Raw genomic sequence first — 12,382 nt, 5'->3', positions numbered from 1 at the left:
ATACGCATTCATGGATGTTGCTGGTTCAACAGGATGGCCCAAGGACTACTAGACGACAGTGAGGTCAGTCGCATGAGGGCTTTCTGCCTCCATGGTTGTGTTTGGATAGCTCTGGCCCCTAGGCACTGACCTAGAATCAGATTTCCCTTCTAATGTCACCGGGTAAAGTTGAGGGCTGCCCTTAGACACTGGCATAGGGTCTGGCTTCTGACCTCATGTCAGTAGCTAAAGGTCGTAGGATTGGAGTAGGCTTACAAAAAGATGACCAGCTACACTTTTACCTCACATATCATATAGGAATAATTGTTAGGAATCGTTGTTATTACCTTACACCAAGTATTTATCATTGCTGATTCTGTTTCCTAAGAATATCCATTCACAATATAGTGAGAAGTATACCCATAACCACACACATTGGTTATTACATTAAGTCTATAGTTGGGTGACTAGCTGATGCTACTTGACCTGCAGGCAATGATAAACTATGTTGTGAACTGGAGTGCAACATGTTTCAGCAAGACAGCAGTATACCTGTCTACAGAAGCCTGTCTCAGTGGACATCTCCACTGGAATGAGAATGACTAGAGCATGTATAGTTCTCTTGAATAATATAGCAACTAGGTCCCGCTCAAAGACATTTTTAGAACACGTGGTCTCTATTCTGTTGAATTGCTATAGACTGGCACAGTCGTGCACGTCACTTGGTTTTGTATGTTTCCTTGTACATGTATGGACTGAAAAAATATATAGGTTTTCTCTGGAGAGGCAGGTGTTCCCACATCATTACTCTCCAACAATGCCCCATCTGATGCGGGGGAGCCGCCGCTGACACCCGCCAACCGGGGAACAAACACTCAGAGAGAAAGTGACAGGGGAAAATGAAACGGAACGCGAAATGCGGGGGGGCGGATATTATCCTAGCCAAAACAACATGATGAAAGCGAACATATCTCGGCGTGGGACAAGTAGAAATCAAAAGACAGAAGGAACGGAAGTGTGGTTGAGCGGGAGAAGTACAGAAGGGTAATTCAGTAGCCTACAATCATGTCAGGCTACCCACGGGGCAGAAGAATTTATACAGATGGGCCTGTTATGGAGACTGAGACAGGCCACTTTTCATGTAGCAATTTTAGAGGAACATTCAGGCTTAGGGCTACAACATTTCCATCGAGCAATTCTCAAAGCTTAAAATGAGAATGTGCCCTGCTTCAAATATATTATAATTTTCAGGCTGAATTAATTAATTAACAAACACATGTTAATTACAGGCTCATGTTACGAGCTGTTCTGACATGCTATGCACTTTGCTCATCCAAAGGTGTCGCCAAACACTTACTTTGAAACATATTCATTCACGTATAATAAAATATTCACTGAGGTATATTCAAAAGAAAATACAATTTTCATAATAAGCCCGTTTGGTGCCACGCTCTGACTAGAAAACACAATTTGGAGTGCAGTGCAACCACAGCATGACGGTAAGAGTCTCCGGTGCGTCTTATTCAGACGTTATGTGCGCCCCGAGCTCTGTCAAGAACAAGGGTTTGGAACCGCTGGAGAGTTTTGTTGGTTTCATTCCATTACCGCTATTCCAAGCGGTAATTTGATCAAATATAGCTTTATTTAGGCTAGTGCTCTGCTCTACACTCCACTGATGATTTCACTTTACATTTAGAACACAAACAAACACAAGTTTTTTGTTTACTCCTAGGCTACTCCAATATCAAACTAGGTCTAATAAATTCCTTTGATGACAGACAATACGTTCTAAAGCCTCCATGTATATGGTCATAATAGCACATTTTAATATTCAGCCTATTATGTTTTGAATCTTACAATAACATACTGTATATAGACTACCGTTCAAAAGTTTGTGGTCACTTAGAAATGTCTTTGTTCATCAAATCAAATTGTATTTGTCACATACACATGGTTAGCAGATGTTAATGCGAGTGTAGCGAAATGCTTGTGCTTCTAGTTCCGACCATGCAGTAATATCTAACAAGTAATCTAACCTAACAATTTCACAAAAACTAACTTATACATACAAGTGTAAAGGAATGAATAACAATATGTACTTAAAAATATATGAATGAGCGAAAGCCGAACGGCATAGGCAAGATGCAGTAGATGGTATAGAGTACAGTATAAACATTTGAGATGAGTAATGTAGGGTATGTAAACATTATATAAAGTGGCATTGTTTAAAGTGACTAGTGATACATTTATTACATACATTTTTCATTATTAAAGTGGCTGGAGAAGAGTCAGTATGTTGGCAGCAGCCACTCAATGTTGGTGATGGCTGTTTAACAGTCTGGTGGCCTTGAGATAGAAGCTGTTTTTCAGTCTCTCGGTCCCCTCTTTGATGCATCTGTACTGACCTCGCCTTCTGGATGATAGCGGGGTATCATGACAGGCAGTGACTCGTGTGGTTGTTGTCCTTGATGATCTTTTTGGCCTTCCTGTGACATCGGATGGTGTAGGTGTCCTGGAGGGCAGGTAGTTTGCCCCCGGTGATGCGTTGTGCAGACCTCACTACCCTCTGGAGAGCCTTACGGTTGTGGGCGGAGCAGTTGCCGTACCAAGCGGTGATACAGCCCGACAGGATGCTCTCGATTGTGCATCTGTAAAAGTGTGTGTTTTTGGTGACAAGCCAAATTTGTTCAGCCTCCTGAGGTTGAAGAGGCGCTGCTCCGCCTTCTTCACCACGCTGTCTGTGTGGGTGGACCAATTCAGTTTGTCCGTGATGTGTACGCCGAGGAACTTACAACTCTCCACCTTCTCCACTATTGTCCCGTCGATGTGGATAGGGGGCTGTTCCCTCTGCTGTTTCCTGAAGTCCACGATCATCTCCTTTGTTTTGTTGACATTGAGTGTGAGGTTATTTTCCTGACAACACACTCCGAGGGCCCTCACCTCCTCCATGTAGGCCATCTCGTCGTTGTTGGTAATCAAGCCTACCACTGTAGTGTCGTCTGCAAACTTGATGATTGAGTTGGAGGCGTGCATGGCCACACAGTCATGGGTGAACAGGGAGTACTGGAGAGGGCTGAGAACGCACCCTTGTGGGGCCCCTGTGTTGAGGATCAGCGGGGTGGAGATGTTACCTACCCTCACCACCTGGGGGCGGCCCATCAGGAAGTCCAGGACCCAGTTGCACAGGGCGGGGTCGAGACCCAGGGTCTCGAGCTTAATGAAGAGTTTGGAGGGTACTATGGTGTTAAATGCTGAGCTGTAGTCGATGAACAGTATTCTTACATAGGTATTCCTCTTGTCCAGATGGGTTAGGGTAGTGTGCAGTGTGATTGTGATTGCGTCGTCTGTGGACCAATTGGGGCGGTAAGCAAATTGGAGTGGGTCTAGGGTGTCAGGTAGGGTGGAGGTGAAATGGTCCTTGACTAGTCTCTCAAAGCACTTCATGATGACGGAAGTGAGTGCTACGGGGTGATAGTGATTTAGCTCAGTTACCTTCGCTTTCTTGGGAACAGGAACAATGGTGGCCCTCTTGAAGCATGTGGGGACTGCAGACTGGAATAAGGATTGATTGAATATGTCCGTAAACACACCAGCCAACTGGTCTGTGCATGCTCTGAGGATGCGGCTAGGGATGTCGTCTGTGCCGGCAGCCTTGCGAGGGTTAACGCGTTTGAATGTTTTACTCACGTTGGCTGCAGTGAAGGAGAGCCTGCAGGTTTTGGTAGAGGGCCATGTCAGTGGCACTGTGTTGTCCTCAAAGCGAGTAAAGAAGATGTTTAGTTTGTCTGTCGAGCAAGACATTGTGGTCCGTGACGGGGCTGGTTTTCCTTTTGTAGTCTGTGATTGACTGTAGACCCTGCCACATACCTCTTGTGTCTGAGCCGTTGAATTGCGACTCTACTTTGTCTCTATACTGAATCTTAGCTTGTTTGGTTGCCTTGCGGAGGGAATAGCTACACTGTTTGTATTCGGTCATGTTTCTGGTCACCTTGCCCTGATTAAAAGCAGTGGTTCGCGCTTTCAGTTTTGCGTGAATGCTGCCATCAATCTACGGTTTCTGGTTGGGGGAATGTTTTGGCGGAATGCTGTGGAAGTCCTCAACTGGCAGCTTCATTAAATAGTACCTACAAAACACCAGTCTCAACGTCAACAGTAAAGAGGTGACTCCGGGATGCTGGCCTCCTAGGCAGAGTTGCAAAGAAAAAGCCATATCTCAGACTTGCCAATAAAGAGAAAATATTAAGATGGGCAAAATAACACAGACACTGGACAGAGGAACTCTGCCTAGAAGGCCAGCACTCCGGAGTCGCCTCTTCACTGTTGACGTTGAGACTGGTGTTTTACGGGTACTATTTAATGAAGCTGCCAGTTTAGGACTTGTGAGGCGTCTGTTTCTCAAACTAGACACTCGAATGTACTTGTCCTCCTGCTCAGTTCTGCACCGGGGCCTCCCACTTCACTTTCTATTCTGGTTAGAGCCAGTTTGTGCTGTTCTGTGAAGGGAGTAGTACTGTGTACAGTGTAGTACAGTGTTGTACGAGATCTTCAGTTCCTTGGCAATTTCTCACATGGAATAGCCTTCATTTCTCAGTACAAGAATAGACTGATGAGTTTCAGAAGAAAGTTCTTTGTTTCTGGCCTGTAATCGAACCTACAAATGCTGATGCTCCAGATACTCAACTAGTCTAAAGAAGGACAGTTTTATTCCTTCTTTAATCAGAACAACAGTTTTCAGCTGTGCTAACATAATTGCGAAAGGGTTTTCTAATAATCAATTATCCTTTTAAAATGATGAACTTGGATTAGCGAAGACAACGTGCCATTGGAACACAGGAGTGATGGTTGCTGATAATGGGCCACTGTACACCTATGTAGATATTCCATAAAAAAATCAGCCGTTTCCAGCCACAATAGTCATTTACAACAATAACCATGTCTATACTGTATTTCTGATCAATTTGATGTTATTTTAATGCACAAAAAATGTATTTATTTAAAAAACAAGTACATTTCTAAGTGACCTCAAACTTTTGAACAGTAGTGTTATATATTTTTTAATTAATCTCATTGAATTTGAATCATACATGTTGGCTTAACTATGCATGTTTTGTAAATACCTTTTATTTGGTAGGCTGTTAATGCTTGTTATCGATCAGGTTTACAGTAGCCTACCTACATTGATTGATTGATATGTATTGTAGCATGTTCCCTCCCTCTCCCCTTGTTTTCTAAACACACCCTCATCTTTATATACAATCCTCCACTTGCTCCTTGCTTCTTATTGGTCAGAGAACAGTTCCGAGTCCCGCCCTCTCTGCCTGCTTTTAAATATATTTAAGTAACCAAGAAAAACTGTCCAAACCACGGTCGTTTATTCACGTCAACGAGAAAAAAAATGGGTGTATGTGTCTAGTAGTATGCAGTTTTTTTGTATGTAAAAAGACCCCAGCGAATGTTATTAAACAGAACCAGACACACTCCAGGCTTTATTCGCGGGTGAACCTGCGGGTTCACGTCACTTTGATTTCTCCAAGGAAGAGGAATATCAAAAAAGAGATCAGCAGGACTATCAACGATGGCATTTACGGCGGTGTGGAACTACTGCGTTCCCTTGTCTGTCATCACTTTGCTATCTCTTGTGGGGACAGGTAAGAACGTTTTCTATTTGGGAATGATATAAAGAATGGGCTATCCGCTGGTTAAGAAAGACTCAGAAACGAGAGATTCATACTTTCTGTAGGGACTTGCACTGACCTTTGTTGACTATTCAAGTGGAAAGGAGTGCGTGACAATAACCTAAACATGCACCGCAGGCTATTTCGTCATGTAAATTATATATTTTGTCAGTGGATAGGACTGCCCGCAGCCTGCCTGGGACAGTGGTGATTGTGCATATGCGATTACGCGCCTCATGTGGTCTGTGAAGCTTTTTAAGACGGATGAGGTCTGTATCTCATTGAACACACATCGTTGATGTTTCACCTACACATCGATATATTGATGCTACATGGTAGCATGCTTTATTTTCTGTGTTTGGACAGGTAGTATTATATGCAGACATGCGTTGTTACGACCCCATATTGAAAACAAAAGTAAAAGCCATTGCCACCATTGTACCTTTTGGCTAGTGTTCCGATCTTATATGACATTTAATTGTACATTGCATCGCCATCATACGCCGTAACCTATACATCTTCCACTTCATCATTTGTATCGACAGAACATAGTTGGGATTACACGGGGTGTATAGCTAGATATACGACTGTGCGCGCCATGCGCATAGGCTATGTAACCGCACAGTGTGAATATCGATTCAGCCACATGCCTGCTCATAACAAATACCGCAGCAGAGCAGAGAATCCCACTACTACCACACATTCTCTGTCCAGTCAGTCACTGCTGACAGCGTCCTCGGCAGAGTCATTTTGATGCCTGGGTTCTGGGGACAGATAGTCGCAGTGTGCTAGCCCAGTATCCCTAGCCTCATGTTCGTCTGATAGATTACTACGAATTTTCTGACATTCTCCACATGATGTGTTCTGGAAGCTTTGAGTTCTCAACACCTTATCAGCTGGTCTGATATCTATACGTGTTGTATTGCAGAATGATCATTAAAGCCAGCCAGGCACCCTTAGGCAGTGCTGGAGGCTACTATTGTCCTCTCTCCCTTGTATGTCTTTACCTAGGGATAGTCCCAACCTGTTCCGTTCGGTTCCCATAGGGACAGCCTATTTCATGCTCACCATCCCATGAGAAGTGCATGTGCTGCACACTGGAGATATGGATTAATGTCATCTCCAAGACAACTTGCTCTTTTTACTGCATGGCTTTGGTTTTGCCATCTGTTTGTATCCGAAAGGAATTGCTTTAGCTCAGCCTGCATCAATGTTTATTAGAATGAGTTACAATTCTCATGATTCTAACACAGGAATTAGAAGTGGGTTGTGTGGATAGTCTTGTTTTATAGGTTCCCATATAGTACCCATGAGCTATTACTAAGTTATATTACGCTGTAGTGTAGGCTGATGTCTTTATATTCAGTAATATTGATTATGCTTCTAGCAAGGCAGTGAATGGGTTAATATCTTGCTTCCATACTGTGTGTATTGTCACAGAGCGATGCTGTGCCTGCCGATGATGTCTACTGTTGAAGAAACATGAATCTTTCCTATGTTACCCCTATGTATGTATTCCACAGCTGCTGCTCTATAGCCAAGAGAGGGAGAGAGAGAATGATGTTATATGCATGAGTGTGTTACTGTATGTGCATGTATCCTTTACTGGAGTAAGAGAGAAAGGTGTTTGTGCTGCTTACTGTGCAGGGTTTTGTCAGAGCTGCAGGCTGCCTTGGCTGGGGCCTGGTTGGTGATCACTGTCATTAATCAAGCCAGTGACAGGGCTGGGGGGGTGGGGAGTCAGCCGAGGGGTGTAAGGAATCATGACATGTAACGTGGTCGAGTTTATGGGGAGCTGGAATGGGGTAGGGAGATGGAGGAGAGTGATAGAAAGAGGGCGTTGGAGGAGAGGCAGAGCGGCAGTGAGGAGATGGAGCTGGAGAGATGGCTGGTTTTCAACACCCCTTCATCATGCAAATCAGGATGGAAATCAAGAAAACTAATTTAAAGGGGAGATGGAGGAGGGAGACGAGGGGAAGGGAGAAAAAGAGAGGCCCTCTGACTATGGCAGAGAGTGAGATGGACGGATTGATTGGATGGATGAATAGACAGAGTGATGTAAAGACAGGGAGGCAGCCAGAGATGGCTACCTAAGAGGAGGAGAAAGAGAGGGACAGAAAGCGATGGGGAGAGAGAGAGAGAGATGATGAAGCAAAGCAGAGGCAAGGAGGACTTCACAGCGCGTGTCTGCTGGGCAAGCCTGAGGGACACACACACACACACACTGAGAGCTCTGTATCGGGGTTCTGGTGTGTGTGTGTGTGTGGGTGATCCGCTACAGCTGCAGGCCAAACTGCCAGAGCATCCCCAGAGCAAATCAAATCAAATGTTATTTGTCACATGTGCCAAACACAACACTGACCTTACAGTGAAATGCTTACTTACAAGCCCTTAACCAACAATGCTGTTTTAAGAAAAATACATTTTAAAAAAAGGAATAAAAGTACAAAATAATTAAAGAGCAACAGTAAAAGAACAATAGCTTGGCTATATACAGGAGGTGCTGGTACAGAGTCAATGTTAGTCCGGGGGGGGGGGGGGGGACGCAATGCAAATGGTCCAGTTAGCCATTTGATTAGATGTTCAGGAGTTTTATGGCTTGGGGGTAGAAGCTGTTAAGAAGCCTTTTGGACCTAGACTTGGTGCTCTGGTACCGCTTGCTGTGCGGTAGCAGAGAGAACATTATATGACTAGGGTGGCTGGAGTCTTTGATCATTTTTAGGGCCTTCCTCTGACACCGACTGGTATAGTGGTCCTGGATGGCAGAAGCTTGGCCCCAGTGATGTACTGAGCCGTACACACTACCCTCAGTAGTGCCTTGCGGTCGGAGGCCGAGCTAGTTGCCATACTGCAGAGCTCCTACAGTGAGGGGGAAAAGTATTTGATCCCCTGCTGATTTTGTACGTTTGCCCACTGACAAAGAAATGATCAGTCTATAATTTTAATGGTAGGTTTATTTGAACAGTGAGAGACAGATAAACAACAAAAAAATACAGAAAACGCATGTCAAAAATGTTATAAATTGATTTGCATTTTAATGAGGGAAATAAGTATTTGACCCCTCTGCAAAACATGACTTAGTACTTGGTGGCAAAACCCTTGTTGGCAATCACAGAGGTCAGACGTTTCTTGTAGTTGGCCACCAGGTTTGCACACATCTCAAGAGGGATTTTGTCCCACTCCTCTTTGCAGATCTTCTCCAAGTCATTAAGGTTTTGAGGCTGACGTTTGGCAACTCGAACCTTCAGCTCCCTCCACAGATTTTCTATGGGATTAAGGTCTGGAGACTGGCTAGGTGACTCCAGGACCTTATAATGTGCTTCTTCTTGAGCCACTCCTTTGTTGCCTTGGGTCATTGTAATGCTGGAATACCCATTCACGACCCGTTTTCAATGCCCTGGCTGAGGGAAGGAGGTACATGGCCCCGTCCATCGTACCTTTGATGCGGTGAAGTTGTCCTGTCCCGTTAGCAGAAAAACACCCCCAAAGCATAATGTTTCCACCTCCATGTTTGACGGTGGGGATGGTGTTCTTGGGGTCATAGGCAACATTCCTTCTCCTCCAAACACGGCGCTTTGAGTTGATGCCAAAGAGCTTCATTTTGGTCTCATCTGACCACAACACTTTCACCCAGTTGTCCTCTGAATCATTCAAATGTTCATTGGCAAACTTCAGACGGTCATGTATATGTGCTTTTTTGAGCAGGGGGACCTTGCGGGCGCTGCAGGATTTCAGTCCTTCACGGCGTAGTGTGTTACCAATTGTTTTCTTGGTGACTATGGCCCCAGCTGCCTTGAGATCATTGACAAGATCCTTCCATGTAGTTCTGATAAGATCATTTCCAATCCCAATGATAATAACTATCAACCAATAGCTCTGACCAATCCCAGAGGTTTGTTAGACCATGGGTATAATAATAATGAGTCAAAGACTCAGCTTATACAAAAGGTTAGTACAGTTTATTCAGAGAACGTTCTAAAGTCAAGAATACAAAACAATTCATTTTATACTGACTTCTCACGCCCACACATTCACACAGCCATACACACACACACACACACACACACACACACACACACACACACACACACACACACACACACACACACACACACACACACATACACACACATTCACACACATTCACACACATTCACACAGCCATACGCACACACATGTCCTGCTACCTAGCCGCGGGAGCTTTGTGACCTTGTTCTTGACACATACTCCCGGTTCTCTCCCAATCTCTAGTCAGGTCGGCACCAAGCTCAGACAGTCTGTGTTTATAATACCATAAAGACATATTGTCTTTACCCTAATTCTGACTAGGACTACACATTTATTGATTATGATTTTATACATTCTAATCACTTCCATACAATTCTATGTTTCAGGGCGGAATATTCTAATCATTCAATTAACAGATAATTCTCACCTAACAAGTTCTGAACTGATTCCTCATCGTTCTCATGATCATTGCAACTCCACGAGGTGAGATCTTGCATGGAGCCCCAGGCCGAGGGAGATTGACAGTTCTTTCGTGTTTCTTCCATTTGAGAATAATCGCACCAACTGTTGTCACCTTCTCACCAAGCTGCTTGGCGATGGTCTTGTAGCCCATTCCAGCCTTGTGTAGGTCTACAATCTTGTCCCTGACATCCTTGGAGAGCTCTTTGGTCTTGGCCATGGTGGAGAGTTTGGAATCTGATTGATTGCTTCTGTGGACAGGTATCTTTTATACAGGTAACAAGCTGAGATTAGGAGTACTCCCTTTAAGAGTGTGCTCCTAATCTTAGCTCGTTACCTGTATAAAAGACACCTGGGAGCAAGAAATCTTTCTGATTGAGAGGGGCTCAAACACTTATTTCCCTCATTAAAATGCAAATCAATTTATAACATTATTGACATGCGTTTTTCTGTTTTTTGTTGTTGTTTATCTGTCTCTCACTGTTCAAATAAACCTTCCATTAAAATTATAGACTGATCATTTCTTTGTCAGTGGGCAAACGTACAAAATCAGCAGGGGACCAAATACTTTTTTCCCCTCACTGTAATACTGCTAATGCCACCTCTGCTGCTACCAGCACCACTACCACCACACTGCACCCCAGCCCGTCTGCTATTACTGCTGCTCCTATCACCTCTGGGCATTTAATCACCTCCATTTGTTTATGTGACTGCATGCAATGAGAGCCATCTGTTTGAACCCCTTGTCATCATGCATCTGGGCCATGGATCTGCTAAAGACCCTGGCGTTTGAAAAACGGTAGCAATTGGATGGACTCGGGGGGAGAAGATTTGAATACCAATTATTGTCGGTGTGCACACGTACACATCCACATGCACCGAGTATAAATCAATGTCGGTGTGAGTCACCGTCTTATTCTGCCTTAAACACACTAACATATAGGGAAGCAGGCATGTACACACACACTGCAACTTCAGAGGACAGCTGACACAGTTTGATCAGGTTACTGTCTAATGCAAGAAGATGAGTGATTACGCAAGACACTGTCAGCCTGAGCTGTTTTTTTTATGCTTGTCAGGCATAGTTTGCATCATGTCAGAGCAGGATTCACTTGTGCTTTCTTCTAGATTACGCCGGAATCACTAGTTCAGCTCACCACTTTGTTCTTTAATGCATCGAAGAAGTCTTCAGCGTAAGCCAAGATTTTATCCTTTGATCCAAACCTTTGATAATTCTACTCCAAATAAAATAAGGTTGTCGACAATTGAATTAAAATAGTGGAACGTCCTCCTCTTCTCACAGAAGTGCCATAATAAAGTTCTTGAGCGATGCCAATGTTGGCATTTCTCTGTAATACATCCTTATTTCATGATTCCTCTCTAGTGGGACTACACAATGGGAAAATCATACGTTGGCATACGGTGCTGGCGTGCCCGTCAAGTCAACATGATTGGGGCGATCCTCAGGTTTGTTTTGTATTCAGCCTGGCACGGCAGTATCACAGCAGTTTGATCAGCTGATTTAGTTTAAACGCTATCTGCTGTCAAAACAGAAGCTCTGTCTTCTGCACTACGGAACACTGAAGGGATCAACTCATAAACACATTTGAGTGTGTCGCTTTTCACAAAGTCACAACGGTGAACGAGAGAGAGAGTGAGTTACGGAGCGTAATGTGGGTGAGTTTTATTCTTCCCTCCTTTGGTTTTATGGTTCCATTACTCATGGATTGAAGATTTCCTAGCTGACTGTTTAGTGCAGGTGATGCATTTAACTGTAATGATTCTCTCATTTCCAACTAGCCCACCGTCTCATCCATCTCATCAACAATGGAGCTATGGAAATATGGGCAATATCTCGAGTCTTAAGTATATTCCTCTTAGTCTTTTCTCTCTTCCTCTACACACTGATCAGAAGACACAGGATATGTGAAAGCAACATGGTAGAAGCCCATCAGGAATGTCTAGCTCATCAATGTCAGTGCAGACTGCAGAGGGAGGGAAGGAGAGGAAGAGAGGAAGCCACTTTGAGAGTATTGAGATGACTTGGCCTCTATCAGAATTGGCCGTCGGTCACATGCCATAGTTCACGTCCTGTTTACTACTTACAGTAGCTGATCTGTCCGCAGTGAGAAGTCGACAGGATATAAATAGATTGTGGACACTGGCAATGGAAAGGCAGAAGGCAACCATGTTGATGATTTTAGTCGGATATCTCATTTGTTTCTTTTCAGTCCAACAAAATAAAAAATCTGGATTTGTGA

General features: G+C 44.0%; 1 protein-coding gene across 1 annotated transcript in view; it reads left to right on the top strand.

Moving 5' to 3' along the window:
* Positions 1-5,314: 5,314 nt before the first annotated feature.
* The window catches only part of cadm4 (cell adhesion molecule 4), a 198,211-nt gene continuing 191,143 nt past the window's right edge, over positions 5,315-12,382 (top strand). The window contains exon 1 of the mRNA XM_036942466.1: positions 5,315-5,627. Coding sequence (XP_036798361.1) covers positions 5,555-5,627 — 73 coding nt within the window. The 5' untranslated portion in view covers positions 5,315-5,554. The remainder of the gene's footprint in view (positions 5,628-12,382) is intronic.

Source organism: Oncorhynchus mykiss, chromosome 2, assembly GCF_013265735.2.
Source record: "Oncorhynchus mykiss isolate Arlee chromosome 2, USDA_OmykA_1.1, whole genome shotgun sequence".
NCBI lineage: Eukaryota > Metazoa > Chordata > Actinopteri > Salmoniformes > Salmonidae > Oncorhynchus > Oncorhynchus mykiss.
Note: the sequence above shows the minus strand (reverse complement) of the source record. Positions and strands in the feature narration are given on the sequence as shown.